The 16,843-nt window shown below is 34.7% G+C and overlaps 2 protein-coding genes across 8 annotated transcripts in view; both read left to right on the forward strand.

Annotated features, from left to right (window-relative positions):
* Positions 1-10,616, forward strand: part of LOC142341905 (protein phosphatase Slingshot homolog 1-like) — a 30,166-nt gene extending 19,550 nt beyond the window's left edge. For 4 of the 6 annotated variants that reach the window (XR_012759137.1, XR_012759139.1, XR_012759138.1 and 1 more), the window contains 3 exons: positions 6,304-6,566; positions 9,764-10,040; positions 10,357-10,616. Coding sequence is in view for 2 of the 6 variants with exons in the window: in XM_075393183.1 (XP_075249298.1) it covers positions 6,304-6,566; positions 9,764-9,972 (472 nt within the window). In the remaining 4 variants the exon portion in view is untranslated. Of the gene's footprint in view, positions 1-6,303; positions 6,567-9,763; positions 10,120-10,356 lie in introns of those variants that run through there. The other 2 variants (XM_075393183.1, XM_075393182.1) reach the window with 2 other exon arrangements.
* A 320-nt stretch (positions 10,617-10,936) lies between these two features.
* The window catches only part of LOC142341879 (uncharacterized), a 29,231-nt gene continuing 23,324 nt past the window's right edge, over positions 10,937-16,843 (forward strand). The window contains exons 1-3 of one of the 2 annotated variants that reach the window (XM_075393179.1): positions 10,937-11,219; positions 14,492-14,690; positions 15,216-15,406. In XM_075393179.1, the coding sequence (XP_075249294.1) occupies positions 11,046-11,219; positions 14,492-14,690; positions 15,216-15,406 (564 nt within the window). In that variant the 5' untranslated portion in view covers positions 10,937-11,045. The remainder of the gene's footprint in view (positions 11,220-14,491; positions 14,691-15,215; positions 15,407-16,843) is intronic. The other variant, XM_075393181.1, reaches the window with a different exon arrangement.

Here is a 16,843-nt window from a genome sequence, read left to right on the forward strand (position 1 = left end):
ATTTTTAAAATGGTTTTCCGAATTCACTCATAATCCGTTCTAGGTCTAATTTTCGTTTAGTCAATGAAAAAATTTTGAATTGTACGCCGGGACTTGTCCTGCTATGTGTTTTTAATTTGTCGTCTCCATCGATGATTCTTGCGACCATTGCCTTTTTCAATTTGTGACTTCTACTGATTTGCAGTTAAAACTTGTGTGGGTCAATTGCGTGAGTTACCTCGCTCAAGAAAATTACTTCTGAGCTCACCTAATAAACTTCAATTTTTTTGAACATTTACTAGTGAAAGATCAATAGTGTGCATCTAAGTAGTACCAAATGTGTATGCCCTAATTCTCGGGTATTAGTGCCTTGTTTATTATTTCGATTATCAATTTTGAAAAAGCTCTTTCAGGGCTTTTTCCTTGTAATAGAGCGTTTGTGTCTCATGAAAATGACAGTCCAAATCTAACCCAAAAAGTCTTCTGGTCTATTAAAGGACTGGTGGTCAATCTGTCCATCTTATTTCTTTAATTGTCTCAATTCCATGGAAGGCCACAAGCGTGTATCGCGGTCATTTTCCGGCAATTTGCCTGCTATGTTTTTCAAATCACAGAATTTTAATTGTTTTGGGGCGCTGTCTTTTGTACGACACAAGAGCAGTATTGTTGGAGCGTCTTTTTTTCCGTACTTTTGTTGGAGTGTATTTGAAAAGGAAGTGAAATGCTTGAAAACAAACTGTTTGGGTCAATATGCTGAAGAAACCTGGCGAGAAGAGAGAGTGGTCTTCTCTTCATATCGTTTTTTTGAGAGAGCGAGAAACGTAGGTGTAAAATAATTCTTAGCTAAGGGAGCAAAATTTTTTGATTATGTGCGCCTTTTTCAAAGCACTTTTTTTCGTTTTAATTCCAACATTTTCAGTCAAAAGCGTTCCTCTCAACTATCTTAACTAGTAATAGTTAGCTTGGAAGGATTTCTGACCGTAAGAAGCAAATAATACACATCAAGATTCAATTTTCAGCTACTTTTGTTCTCCCATTTTGTCTTTTTTTAACCTGGTTTTTAGCAGTTTTCATATTCTTTTTAATTGCTCTCAAACGAAGTTCGTAGCAATTATATTAGTCCTGTCCGTCTTTTTTATGCAATTTTTCGCTTGACCGATTTTTCGTCTGATCCATTTGACTTTTCGTCCTTAAAAACGGGTAGCGCCCAGCGGACATTGAGTTTCATTAGAGGCCCTTAGCCGAGTTTAGTAGTGCTTCAAGGGCTTAGTGTGGTGAAGATTTATAGATTGAGTTTGAAGAATGAGGGGTCCAATTGGCTTTATTGATGTTCTTATTTTTGATTTTTTGGTTTAAAAAGTCAATGTTTTTTAATGTTATTTTTTCATACTGGTCAATATTTGTGGTCATACTGGTTTTTCATACTGGTCAATATTTGTGGTTCTTTCTGTTGAATTTTTCATACTGTCAATATTTTGGTTCTTTGTTGTTTTGAGATATTCTCTTTGAAAGAGCTTCCATTGGCTTTCAAGCAAGACCCAGGTGACGAGTTACAGATTCAGTTTCAAAAACGACGGACCCTGATTGATTTAAGGTTGTTTAATTGCTCTCAAACGAAGTTTGTAGCAATTATATTAGTCCTGTCGGTCTTTTTTATGGGATTTTTTGCTTGACCGATTTTTCGTCTCACGCTTTTGACTTTTCGTCCTCAAAAACGGTATAAACAGGTAGCGCCCAGCGGGCATTAAGTGCTCTTAGGGCCTTTCAGCTCTGTTTCAGCTCAATCTGTTTTGGAAACTTATACTTATACTTATGGTGTGAAGGGCGGTCCTTAGAGGTTGAAGACATCCCTACGGTTGACCCCCCTATTGCCCTCACGCCCCCCCCTACCGCGCTGTTGCCCCCCCCCACCCCAGTGTTTGCCCCCCCCCCCCCCCCATCAGCCCACGGTGCACCCCCGCCCTCCCTCCCGTGGCTAGCTACTGACGAACAACCTTTTGCTATGCTAAAAACGCAAATTTATACTACTCTGCAATTTTTTTTCAACCTTTTAAATTTTTTTGACATTTTTTGTTTTATCAGCCCTAGGTTTCAAGCAACCTCCTCTAGGGTTTGATAATAGGTTACTGCCTTGTTTCTAGTGGTAATGGAATGGGTTCAAAATTTTAACATCACGAATTTTACCAATTTTTTTGACAAAACGTGCAATTTTTCCATTTGACATTCTATGGGGTTTAATAATAAGTTACTGAAAATTTGTCATGGAATAGTTTTTCAACTTTGAATGGTCTTGGAATAGTTTTTCAATTTTTTAATGTCACAAATTTTTGCATTTTTTGACAAAACTTGCTTTTTTTCAAATTTTTTTGAAATTTTTTGTCGTTTTTTTTCTCAACCTTAAGAGCCAAGGAAGCTCCTCTAGGGTTTGAAAATAGGTTACTGAATAATTTCTTGATTAAATTTCTTGCAAGATTTTAACATCTAGAATTTCAACATATTTTTGCTATTTTCCAATTTTTTAACATTAGTCATTAATCAATTTTTTTGAGCCTCAAGGTCCAAAAAGCCTACGTTAGGGTTTTTATAATAAGTTACTGGAAACTTTTTGTTGGTCATGGGTTAATTTTCAACTTTTTATTATCACAAATTTTAGGAATTGTTTTTATATAACTTGCCATTTTTTAAGTATTTTGAAATTTTTTGTCATTTTTTAGGTTTCTCTTGGCTCAAGGGCCACGGAACTTCCTCTAGGGTTTGGTAGTATGTTACTGCATAGTTTATAGATGTAATGGAATGTCCTTCAATATTTTAGTATCGCGAATTTAAGCAATTTTTCAAAATGTTTGCAATTTTTTCATGTTTTTGAATTTTTCCGGCAACAGAGGCTCTGGGACCTCCTCCAAGGTTTTATAATAAGCTGTTGCATAGTTTCTGGAGTTAATGGGATTGTGATGAACATTTTTTCTACTCAAGTAAAATTTAGATAAAATTAACTTTGCACACTTTTGGAAAATTTTTGTTCCAAGCGTATGGATCTTTATGAGCCAGTAAAAATATTTCAGGCTTGCAACAGGGATACTGGATAGTCTCTTGGGACAATGAAATGTTTCTTAAGATATTAATGTTTTGAGTTTTTGCAAGATTTTGTTAAAATTTGCGATTCCAAATTTTTTTAATGTTTGTCCTTTTCTGAGTTTTGTCCTTCATTACTGGCCAACGAAACTTCAAGTCTCGGAGTTGGGTAACTTGGCAGAACTTTCGAGACAAAAAATTGTTTTGATTTTTTTATTGCAAAGTTTAAAACTTTTTTTAATTTTGCCTTTTTCAGTTTTTTATGATTTATTTATTAACAATGTTAAAAAACTAGAAGTTGCAGTGTCGAATCTATTCATGTAAGATATTCCTGTCCCCTTCTCTCTCTTTCGGTTAGGGTTCCTTTCCTTCTCTTTCTCGTTCACATTTTATCTCTCTCTCTCTTTCTCTCTTGATTCCGCACTTCAGCTGCTGTTATGTGGCTTAATGTCACAATCTTTGTTCCACATTATCAATCAGTTATAGTTGAAATGTTTTTTTTTCAATGGTTTCCTAACAGGCACTTCTAGGAAAGCATTGTTATTTGCTCTCAAAAGCAATTTGTAGCAAATATTTTAATCTTGTGTCTTTTATGCAATTTTTCGCTTGGCCGATTTTTCGTCTGACTCATTTGACTTTCTTATTCAGAAAGGGGATAAAGAGGTAGCGCACTGAGAGCACTAAACCGTGGCTAGTTGTTGACAAAGCAAACTGCTCGCCGGTCGTTTGAGAGCAATTCGCCCGACGTTAGTCGGTTATGTTTTTTAGAGCATTTTTTAGAGCATTTTTGTTTTTACTTTCGAAGTTCTAGAAAGTTTGTACCGAATTTTACCTGTTTTTTTAAAAAATGTTTCCACTTATTTCTGTTTTTCTGCTTGTTGCTGTTTTTTAATCATTTCATAATTAAGAGCTCTAGAGGTTTCCCTATTATATCGTGACACATAAAAGCTAGATGTGACACTTTTCTGAAATAAGTTACACAAGTTTTCTTTTTAATATGTTTCATTGCGTTTTTAGTTATTTATTATTGCCGATTTTTTTTGGTGAATGACATAGCAAACGATTTAATTAGTTTTTTTGTCCAATGATTGTGGCGTAGTCGCTCTAAAGGCAGACAGGGGGCATTTTTCCCTGGATTTGCATTTTTTAATATTTAAGTATTTCTGCCAAATTTTGGGAAGGGGCCGGTCTAGATAAAATTCGATGTTTAAAATTTCTTGAGAATTTTGTGGAAAATTTTGAATTTTGAATTTTCCCTTGGTTGTCTCATTTTTGTTTCCACGATTTTTCCGTTTATGATTCAATATTGTCTGTTTATTGGTACCATTTTACCGCCAACGAAATTTTTTCTAATGCTATGTAGGTTTTTGTCAGTTAATTCTATCTTGTTTTTCCCTGTTATCGTTTCAATTTTCTTTTTATATGTAGGAGGTGCGCTAGGTCTGTGAGAATAGTCGATTTGCTACTTTGAGCTGTTTCCGGAATTCTTCTGACTGTTTTTCAAGATCTGTTCATACATTTTCATGTTTTCTGAAGTCAAATTGAAATGATGATTTTGATCACCCCGAAACAGCAAGTGAGGTCGAAAAGCGAGATGTTTTGTGGTCGTAAACTTTCTTCAGTGTATTTTAAAAGGCTTGAGTGAGAAAATGGCGTTGGAACAAAAATTCGTTGTCTCGATTGTGATTTGTGTTCGCATGCGGCAATTTATCTTTTTTTTCTTCTGATTTCTATAGATGCGAACCTATAAACTGAGCGGAGCTATATTGCGGTGCTCTTGGTTTTTTTGTTTTGTCGTCTGACGCTCTTTTTTCGTTTCACTTTTGTTCCCACCGCAAAGCTAAAAAGTCAGTGAGTTCCTCCTCTCACTAACGGCATTTGCGCGCGTGGCGTCATTTCTTGCTCACTTTAGCAAAATTTTTCCGGTCATTTGCGTTATTAGATGTTTGATTATGCGTGACTTACCTCACTCATTAAATGGTTTTTCACTTTAAAATTTGAGTTGAGTTTGACTTAGTGTAAGGTCAAAGAATCTCATGTTTAATGAAGGTCCCTAATAAAAAGGCTTCTGCGGAGTGGTTTTTAAGAAGCCGGATCCATTTTGCCTAACGTTTACATATTTTTTTCATAGTATCTTTTTCAACTTATATCTTTATCTGTTTCTTACGACACGCAAGTCTATTTAACAGCTGTTCCGGCAGTCTGCCGGCTTTGTTTTTTTTAAATATCTAGTTCGGATTTTTTGCGTGGTGTTTCCAATCAATTTTTGTGCATTTTATAAGTCTTTTGTTAAGTTGATGAAATTTCTTTAAATTGTAGGGCAAGATTGACCATCTGTTTTTTTGTTTTGTTTTCTAAAGCTGCAAGTTTGTTTTTTTTTCCGTTTTTCGGGTTTTATAACGGTTTTTCCGATCCATTCGAAGTCCATTCTAAGTCTAATTTGTTGTTAAGTCAAATAAAAGTTTTTGAAATGTATGCCAGAATTTGTCATGCTATGTTTCTTTTGATATGTTGCCTGACGCTCTTTTTTTTCGTTTGCATTTTTCACACAGCATAGGTAAAAAAGTAAAACTTTCTGAATGACTCTTCCCCTCATTAACAGCATTTACCTGCGTGACGTGATTTCTCACTCTCTCAGTGAAATATGTTCATGGTCATTTAAGTGGTAACATTTTGATCATACGTGACCTACTTGAATTACCTTCTGAGGGTATAAACTAGGTTGATAGAATGGTAGAATGAAGATAAACTTTTGCATTTTAAATCGGTAATTTGATTTGCATTAGTTTTATGTCAAAGGAACTCATATGTGTAAAAGGGGTCCCTATTAAAGAATCTTCTGCGGAATGAATTTTGTATAGATATATTAATTTATCGGTAAATGTTTTTTACATAGGTTTTGTATCAGTGAATTTAAATACATATTAATTTATCGCTAATTGTTTTTTGACATAGATCTGTATCAGTTTTTATCTGTATTACACGGCAGACAAGTCTTTTTTGCAGCTATTCCGCCTGTCTGCGGGCTATGTTTTGCTATTAAGAGTATAGTTAGTTTCTTTCTTTGATCAATTTTAGAGAAATTCAAATATGTTAACATGTGAGTAATTAACATTGTAATCTCACAATTTTGTGACGTTATTTTGTGCAATTCATTGAAGAAATAGCGCGCATCAATAGAGTTCTTTTTATTGGTATTCATCTTTCAATTTCTTGCATAAGCGAATTCCTTATTGGTTAAGGTATTTTTAGACGTCATAAACGAAATCCCCTCTGGAGCGAGTCGAGTTTGGACGGTGAAGACGGTTCAACAGAAGATAATTCACATTCAGCAGTCACAAATATGAAAAATACAAAGGAGCTTTTGAGAGCGAAGAGGTCCTTGGAATTGCAGGAAGAAATCCAGAGTCACAATGTGGTTCCTGTAAGGAAAACAAAAGAGCTCTTCGAATCGGGAATCTTCGACTTTTGTTTTCAGTTGTCGAAAAACAGTAAGAATCCAAGTAAAGACCAAGGTAAGTTACGTTTCAATATATTAATGCCAATTTTAAAATTATGACGACTTTTTAATTGCTCGCAAACGAAGTTTACCTATTATATTAGTCCTGCTGGTCTTTATAGCTGCGGAGCTGTACGCCGAGCGGAGCTGTATCGAGGTGTTTGTGGTATTTTTACAAACCAATGAACCGGCCAAAGAATTATTGAACTTTGAAATTGATAATGATTTTTGCATTTTTTTTAGATTTTGAAAATTTGGTCGTTTTCTGATGTCGGAGTCAATGAAATTTTTTAGAGCTTGACGTTGGGTTACTTTCAGTAATTTTAGTTTCTATTACAAACGCGTATAACACAAAAAATGACAAACATGCGAAAAATTAGACAGTTTTGGGCTCAAAAACTAATAAAATGACCTTTTCAATTTAGGTCGTTCTTGCAGGTTCAAAACTCTAGGCACTTGAAAACTAAAAAAGTCAGCTGAGGGCCACTCTTCTTTGGCAAAAAAAACACAGAGCACGGGGAAAAACTGCCAAAAAACTGAAGTTAGGAACGTTTCCAGATATTCAGCAGAATGAGCAACAGATGAAAAATGGACAAATATTCCTGTCCCTCGAGCTCGATAAACTCAATGTTAAAAAACGAAAGTGATAATAAATCTTCTGTTCCCAAAACATTCATTAATTTAGATATTTTTATCATAAGGACCAACTCCTCGTCACCGTAATCTACAAAATACTTAGCGCTAAGGCTAGAGGAATCATGGCTGGACATTAAGGAGAGAAAAAGGTAAAAAGACAAAAACTATTGAAAAAATTAAAAATGCCGACAAGTTGCTTAAATTCTTCAAGTTAAAGTCTTCACAATATTTTGTGTTGTGAAAGTTGACACATTAAGCCATCTGCGAGCTTTACAAGGTTTTGCTTGCGCATAAAAGTGAAAAACTCAAAATATTTTGTAAATTTGTTAAAAATCAAAATAATTAGCAAAAATTGGGAGTCAAAGTCAGCATAAACAATAGGTTTTCATAATTAATTCAACAGAATTAAATTTCGAAAGCTCAAAGTATTCCAAAAAAATGACAACACCTTATAATAAAACAGAGCTCCAATTATTGGATACTAAAATTAGGAGACCGCCTATATAACCTTTAATGGTGACGGTGGCTTTTATTAAAATTAAGCATCATTTTCGCATATTGATGAAAATTGCGGAAAAAACTTCACGCCAGACTTTAGACGTTTCCGACTACGTTGAGATGCCCTCAATTGATCTTCAACTGGTTTGAATAAGAAATTTAAATTCAGGAAATGAGAGCAGAAACGGGCCAGGTAAGTGATGTATAATAAAGTTTTTGAAACACAGCTCAAACATCAGAGCACCCCGCAACAATACAAGTTCATTTCAAAGAAAATCTTTTCTCTTTTTACAATACAATCTCTTATACAATACAATCTCTTATACAATCTCTTTTTCACCGACACAAAATATTGTGAAGATTTCAAATTGAACAATTGAAGCAACTTTTTGGCATTTGTATTTTTTTCAATAATTTGTCTCTCTCTTTTTCTCTCCTTAATCATCTGACTGTCATAGTCATTTTCTGACACTTTGTTAGATGGTATCAAATTAACGTTTTTCAATTTTCGTTAATCTCTCTGAAGAGCCACAATTCCTTCTTATGCCTGTTTTTCGTGTTATTAATAGCCGCCCTCATCTTCTCAGCCGGCTATTATTGCGCTCGTATTTTTTTTACTTCGTCAAACTTTTTTTCGCTTTACCATTTTGCCGCTTTTTGGACATTTTGCGTGAAATCTTTTTGACTTCTCTAGGCTAGTTTCTCTCTTCTCTCATTCTGCTAAAAGTGAATTTGAACATCAGTTGATAAGCAAAGCAATTCAAAATGAACAGAGTCGGTATAAAAAATTGAAGTCAGAAATAGAAACGGGATAAACCCATAAAGCCCAATTTTAGATGCCCGCTATTTGAACGTCGTTCCTATAAGTCTTAGTTACCACCTCTAATGCTTATTGGTGTTGATAGTAGCCCCTGTAGCCTCTCTCTGAGAAACAGAGGTATGATCAACTACGAAATGCCATAAAAATAAATCGGAGTTAAAAAATTTTTTTTGTACAAAAATCTTTTTTTTTCAATATCTATTTGTTCAATCCCAATCATGCTTTATGGAATCAACGGCGGCTATTTTCCGGCAATCTGCCGGGTATGTTTTGTTTTTGTAATGCAAACTTCCAAATTGAAAGCGATTTTCGTATTTTTTTGAAAATTTAGTCATTTTCTGAGGTTTAGGAGTCAATGAAGTTTTTAGGACTTAACATTGGAGTAGTGGATAGTTTACAGACAATGAATTGATTTTCAGGATGTTAACATGAAAAATTTAAAACAAGATTTTGAAAAAAATTTTGATTTTTCTGTTTTCTGGAAAATCTAATGTTTCGTCCTTTAGAGGCGATTGAAAACTTCTTTAACCTTGAAAATAGATTGCTTTATATGTTCTAGAAAACAAGGATGTGTTTTGGCTTTTTATCACAAATTTTAGCAACTTCTTTTTCAAAAAAAATTTTTTAATACCTTTTTGATATTTTTTACGATTTTGACATGTTGAGGGCCAGTAAACTTTTTTTCGCGCTTCAGAATGGAATTCTGGACAGATTTCAAAAAGAATGATTTGGTTTTGAAGGTATTAATTTAATGAATTTAGAAATCGTCAATAAAATTTGCAATTTTAACCAAACCTTTTTAGAGCTTGTGTTAGGGTTAGCGGCTATATTAAATGGATAGGGTTTGGCTTTCAGGACATGTGCTTCAAAAATTATTTCAATGCTAATATTGTACTGCTAACTTGTATTATTAGTATTAAGCTTATGTTCCTAAATTTAGAATTCTTTTATATAAATCTTTGAACTATAGTGAATGCTGTCACGGGTATAATCAAAAGAAACTGGATATACTGATTGAACCCCGGTCATTAAGCAATAGTGCATTCGGCTATCAGAGTTCGTTAGAGAAATTTTTGGTGGAATTAGAATTAATCTTTATAACCCTCGGTTGAGAAGCTGAATAAAAAAGTATATATGAGTAATCTAACTGAAACTGCCAAATTGGAGTGCCTTTTGACATGTTTTTGGTCAAACTAATTTATGACATTTTTTGGAGGTTTGTGTGGATATTATTGGCCGAGATCTCCATTTTGTTCCAGATGAGATCAACTCGGGTCTGCGTGAGGCATCCATCAACGATGACAAAGGATTCGACAGTGGAAACGCTGATGTTCCGTCTTCGAAACCGAAACGTCCTTTGGCTTTTCGTAATTCAAACAGTGTTCGATATTGGGACAAAACAGCCAAAGTCATCAATGAAGCAGAAAATGAAGATAGCGATGGAGATATGAATGGTTCTACCGACTAAATTCAGGCATGAGTTGAAAGGATTCTATACTGTCTAAGTTGGCTTCCCCTGAAAGAATTCAGCTTTCTGTGCGTATCCGTCTCTTCCTTGTCAAAATTTTGACCTTCCCTTTCAAATTTTCTACAGTAAATTAATTTTTCAGTTTTCTTTGCCAACACGCGAGATTATATGAAACTAAGATTTTAGTGGCAGGGGAACTTCTTGAATTGGTGTACACTATTGAGTTAGCAATTGAATCATAGGGGACCTAATTTTGCATACAGATGATGTCTGAAGACGTAAACTTCCTTCGACTGGACTGATTGAAAATTTGAGCCTTTATCGCAATTCTACAAGGAGTGAACTATTTTACCATATATTAAGGACTTGATGTTGGTATTTTAGGTTAGCGCAAGTTTATCAATGAACAGCCCTTCAGTGAGTGTTGAAAATAGATTTCAATGAAGAAGGAAAGCGTATGATAATGAAAGGCAACTTAAACATTTGACTTCAAGCTTCGACAATCAAGTGTCTTGATTTTCAGTACAATCTGAAAATATGGTGCTACTTGAAATAGGTACATATCTTTAATTTTAATGTAGATTTGTTTGTAGATTGAGATAGAAAAAATAGTCTTCGGTTTTGAATTCATGCATCGATCGAAATTCTACCGTGAGCACTGTTTCCGGAACAATTTTTCAATCGATGTATATGTTACAAAAGGTGCCTGTGATAACTTCCATCTCTTGAGACAAAACGCTGGGGGAATTCTTCCAATTTTTTCCGGTCTGATTAGATAGGCAGTGTGATAATAACAGCTGATGGATCGTTTATAGTATTAGTACGATGCGCCAAATTTTGTAACGAGCTGGATTTGCAACGGATAAGCTAAATTGGTGTGCCAAATTAGGCATGTGTGATAGAAAGATGAATTAAATGTTTTCAAAATAAGTCTTGCATGAATTGAAATGATTTTCGCTTCACCATCAAAAATGACATCAGAAATGGAAGCATGGTTTTGATCGAGATTTTTTTTTGTGTGACCTTTAATGAAAGTGACAACTGCCTGATGAAATTTGATCCTATTTGGTGAAATGGCAGTTTGCTATCCTAGGGGACTGAAAGATGCCCATTCTAACTGTAGGCTGGGGATCTTTCAGATTGAGATGGACAATCAGCAGCTGGAGGAGGAGTTGGGAATCCTTCGTTCCATCTTTGGTGACGAGGTGTCGATCTCCGAACAAACCCAGGATGGCATCCGAAGTCAGGTTAGTTAAACCCTCCTCAATGTCAAAAAGTTCATGGCTGGAAATATGCTTGTTTTGCTCATTTTCATTGTACTGATTTGGTAGATAAAATTTTTGCGTAATTATCGAGTTTAATGAGCTCTTGCTCAGTGAATAATGTGTAATCTTGGTACAGCAGAGGAACATTTATTGAGTTCACGTTAGAATATGCCGAAAAATTTACGTTCTTCTAAAATAGCTGCAAGGATGTTTTCGTAAAACATAAAATATTGCCTCGTACCGCAATATGTACTTCTAATGAAATGATACCGGAAGCCCAGCAACAATAACTTAGGAGGTTGTTATATAGACTGATGCCTCCCAAATTACCCAGAACGAACATAGGGACTATGCTAAGATTGACATTATTTTTATCTTGCACAATGGTATCATTGAATAACAAGTATTTTATCGTTATGTTAATGTCTCCAAATAGTACAGGAAAAAGAAAAATAGCGTTTTTTGAGAAAAAATTGCGACAAAAGTTTAGCCATTTTTTAAACATTTATATGAATTTTTAATACGTCCCTCACCTGCCTTAATCTAACTTTTCATCCAACGGTCAGTTTGTTTTAAATCCTTGTTTAAGTCGTGATAAACCTGAGAAAGTCATTTGAGATCGGTCTATTAATGGTTAATTGATAAATTTTTTTTGAATAGTCGAAAAATTAAAGATTTTATATTGAACCTGGAAAACTCAAATTTTAGGTCTAAGTGATATCAAACACTTTTTTCAAGAACTGATTGACTGAATAGCAGTCCACAATGCCTCATTCTGCATTTTTTGGACTACAATGAGATTGAAAAAGAAATCAGATGCTTTTTTTGCCGTTTTTAAAAATTTGATCACCTTTTATGCTACTAATATTTCGTATTTCTGTCATATATTAAGAAGCAGCGTTTATGAGAGGTTAGGGGCTCAGTAAGCTATTTTTGACTTCGAATTTTATATAATTTTGACTGTTTTTGGGTGCAGTCTTAAACAACTCTTCGTTGTTTTTGACAATTTTGAAGTCAATCGGAAGTTAAATTTGACTTGGCGCATCTCGTAGCAGAACGGGTGATTATACTAAGGTAGCACGGGTAACAAAAAAGTTTGTCTTATTGCGCGGACGGCAATTTCTTCTAGTTTTTGAGTTGCCGTGCTTTTTGTGTTATCCCCTTTGTAATATTAGGTTTCTTCAAGACTGTTATTCGAATGCACCATGATATTTCCGTTAGTGCTTCAACTTTGTGAATCACTTTTTTTCATTCTGATATTTTTTAACTGCAAAAATCATTGTTTTTAAAAAACTCGACTTTTTAAATTCTAGTTCTATTCATACTCGTTTATGGCGACTTTCCTTATCATATCATTGGTTTATGCCCATGGAGATTACCTGCTTAGAAACGACACGGTTTTCAAAACAGAATCTTTTACTTTTTAAATTTTGTTTTTGTTTTCTATTTCGCTTTGTGTTCCTTCCTTTTATTGACAGCTGTTTCGAGTTTTGAATTACAGCAATTCAAAACAATTCCTACTTCAACTGTTCTCAACTGTTCCGTCTCTCTTTGTTTTGATAAGTTCAACGTGTTTTTTTTTTTCAGTAAACGAGTTTTGCTTATTTTTATAAGTTCCTAATTCAGTTTTGAATGATGCAGGTTTTTCTTTTTCTGTCCGAAATACAATTAAATAAGAGTTCTTAAATGCTCTCTAGTAACGTATATCGTCTTTCTTTTGAAAACTTTTGTACCTTAGCTTATGGTTCTATCCAATTTGATTTTTCTTTATGAGAAATTGAGTTGTTTTTGTTTGATGCCTTTATAATTATATATTCCTTCTCGTAAAGTTTAAACCAAAGCGACTGCATAAAACTATTACCATTTCTTGTTACCTCTGAGAGTATGTTTATTTAACTGCAGAGGTATATATAAGCTATCAGAACTTTCATCTAATTCAGTTCTGTCACAAAGAAAAATATCTCAAGATGTGAAGAATAAAGCTGTGCTTTCTTATCTAAGTCGCTGATTTTTTGCTGCTAATTTGTCCTAAATAAGTCTCATGTATTTTTTTGCATTGGTTTTATATTTTCGTCTTTTTAAAGCTATAAAAAATTAGTATATTTTAGAACCACCTGTTTTGGAAAGGCTACCCGTTTTGCTAAATCAAGTCACATCTGCTAATTTTTGCTAATATGTGGGTCCATTGATAGTGTACCTAGCTCAATATGTGTATTAGGTGTTTTTTGGTTACTTGAAGCCCACAGTTTTCAAATTTTGAATTAAACATTATGTTAAACCAATATTAAACATTTCTTTCTCAATTGTTTAACCTTTTCTGCTTTATCGTTAGCAGAGCACCTCAGAAGTCACAGAGTCAATTATTCAACCAGAATTTGATTTTCTTTGTTATTTTGCTTTGCTTGAATTTTATTCCAGGACTTGTCCTGCTATGTTTATGAATGTCTGTCAGATTGATCCGTTTAACCTGGTTGTGCCGTTATGAAACTGCCTATATTTCTTTGACTTCTTGCTATTTATTTCTGTCCTCTGACCCAAAGAATGTTTAGTGGTGTTGCCAGAGTAAACTTGAAAAAAATGAGAATTTTGTCCCGTTGATAATGTTTAAAAAAATTGTTTTTTTCTTGTATTTCGCATTTCTGGAAAAAATTGTAACGGCAGGCTAGGAATAGCTTGAAATCAAAAGGGTCTCGTTGAATGCACGTAACGTGGAGCTGCTGTTTTTTAATGATTTTTCGGTTCGTTTTCGATTCTCTAGACATATCATGATAACATTATTTTTTAAAAAACTATTGGAAACTCTGCAGCCACATTCAATATTTTCGACCAAAACGGTCTTGTTGAGAAGAGTAGAGGGTATGAAAAACAATTAACTGTGAATCAGAAGTCATCAATTTGACTTTAGAATTGTCAAAAAATTATTTCTGAGAGTTATAGAAGTTAGAACACGTTTTAGGAAACCTCTTTTGATAATATGCATCCTAATTTAAGTGCAGCAAAGTATTTCGAAATTGAAGGTTTCTGTGGAAATTTGTTTGGTTCCACTGAAAACTCAAATGTTTTTGTTTGTTGTTTCTGTTTCAAACTTCAGCTAATAACTTTTTTCGTAACAGCCTGATAAAAACCATGTTGGTGCTAAAAAAAAGTTTCTGAAATATCATTTTCGATATATTGATTTGATATATATTATGATTTCAAATGCGAATGTGGGAGTATTCTGTGCCACGCACAACAAGAGAGCGTTCTCGTTGTAGGTTTCAATGCAATTGTTCCCCTCGACAGCAGACGATGAATCTAAAAAGCATGTTTGTGTGACTGTGGTGTTTACAATTTCGCCCACATACCCCAAAGAAAAGCCAGTCGTTGAGCTGGATAGTGTGCGAGGGTTGAACCAGCAGCTCGAGAAAGAACTCATGGTAAAGTTGGACGAGCTGCTAGAATCCAGACTAGAAGGTAGATATGTGTGATCAGCTATCAATTCAAAAGTGAACATAAACATCTTTTGTTTTAATTTGTAAGCCCTGCCATTGGCTTTGTTTTCTGTAATGATATGACCACTAGTAAAGACCAAAAGTTAATGTTTCACAGAAATTATGCCGTGAGAATGATACGACAGGATCCTTCGATGCACAGTTAATTTGGCAAAATGTTAATGTAAAAGTTTTCGAATAATTCTGTCATTCCGGGGCCATATTTGCCGGTGTCTTGCAAAATACACAATCTTGTTTTTTTTCTATTCTTTCTCCCCGTAAACAAAAATGTGTGAATAAAAAGCTTGTTTTCCATTCGTTTGTATCGATCATAACAAGGATGTAGAATATCGGTTATAGATGGTCGGTCGTATACGAGATTGGACATAATAAACAGTGATGGGGAGCAGAAAACTGTTCGCGCGTACCTCTTTGCATCAGCTAAATGTACTAGTTTGCATAAGTACTCCTACATAAATTTTCTCTTATTTTTGTAGCGTGGTTTTAGGTGCGATGTTGTTTGACGCCATCGACCTGATTAAGGAGTTTCTGACCTGTCACAACCACCCCTCAGTAGAGTGTGCAATCTGTCTGGAGACAATGAGCAGTGACTATCACGAGTTCTCATCCTTTGTGAAGACTGACTGTTTCCACTATTTCCACCCCTGGTGTCTCTCCGAGTACCTCAAAAGCACACAGGTAAATAACAACTGCAGTATATGATCTGGTCAAAAGAACCATGTGTCAAACAATTTAAGATAATGCCATCAAGCTTAATTTAAACAAATATGCAGGCTAATGGGTGTTTACTTTTAGATTTTGTCGGTAAAGTCATAGCAACACACAAAAAAAATTGACTTACGTTTCGGGAAACTTGATCCGGATTACTTCTTAGCTAAAATTGGGTCACATCTATCATTATTCTAGTCTATCCGTACATAGCTCTAATGGTACTAAAATGACTTTGCCGTCCTCTATGAAGAATAAGCTCAAAAGAACATAAATGGGAAAATTTTGAGATTTGTGCCGGAACTCGTTTTGGTGCCATTATATTGGTGACCGCAAATTGCTGTGAAAAGTTAAGGTTTTATAGGGTTTTTGCCACAGAAAACGGGGGAAACAAGTAGACGAGTTCACGTTTGTCATACATTTGAACTTTGATTGTATAAAACTTTGATTTCAGAGTTTGTATAAAACAAGGAAGACAAAATTGCTGCATCAAAAGCAGTACTCAGTATAAGGTGTTTAATAGCCGCCGTCAGCCTCTCAAACGGCTATTATTTAGGCGCTCTCCTTTTTTTACAATTCAAAGAATTTGAATTGTATTGGGGTGCTGTCTTTTTTATTGAGATCAGTTCACACATTTTCATGATTTTTGAAGTCAAATTGGAGCAGTGATCTTGGTCACGCCGAACAGGAAGTGGAGTGAAAAAGCGAGTGGTTTTGCGGCGTGAAAATTTTTCAATCTAAATTGAAAGTAGAGTGAGAAAACGGTGTTTGAACAAAAATTCGCTTTCTCGCTAGTGGTTTTTTGTTCACATGCGGCAATTTCACTTTGATTTTTTCCGTTTTTCAATTTTTTGGGTCGGATTTGTTGCTAAATGGTTTTCCCAATCCATTCATAGTTCATTCTAACTGAATCTGCACACTGAATTAGAACAGTTTTTGAAACTTAGGAAAGAATTTTGTCAATTTTTATCTCCTTATTTCTTTTTCTGTTTCAATCCCGATGTGCGTCTAGTGCGTCAACGGCGGCTATTTTCCGGCAATCTGCCGGCTATGTTCAGTTTTCAGATAAATAAAAGCGTTTCAGCTATATTACGAAATTCTGAATAGGCAGGAAGCGACAGGGAGGCTATTATTCGTCTCATCTTGGTGTTTGTAACGACTCGAAAAGGAGCATTGGTTTTGTTAAGGTTTTTCTTGCCGAAAATAATTTTTGTTCAAACGTCGTTTTGACCTAAAACCGAAAGCGAGTAAAATAACCGTGTGAGTTTACTTTTTTTCTGAGCGGGAAAAGTTTTTCAGTTCATGCGCGGTGTTGAGTGAATAAGTTAAATTTAGAAGTGCTGTTACTTCAAATTGATTTGATTTCCCAATGTGTCTTCAGTTCAGAGCAGTTTTTCGGATTCGCGA

This window comes from Convolutriloba macropyga, chromosome 1 (assembly GCF_964194025.1).
Source record: "Convolutriloba macropyga chromosome 1, txConMacr16.3, whole genome shotgun sequence".
Classification (NCBI taxonomy): domain Eukaryota; kingdom Metazoa; phylum Xenacoelomorpha; order Acoela; family Convolutidae; genus Convolutriloba; species Convolutriloba macropyga.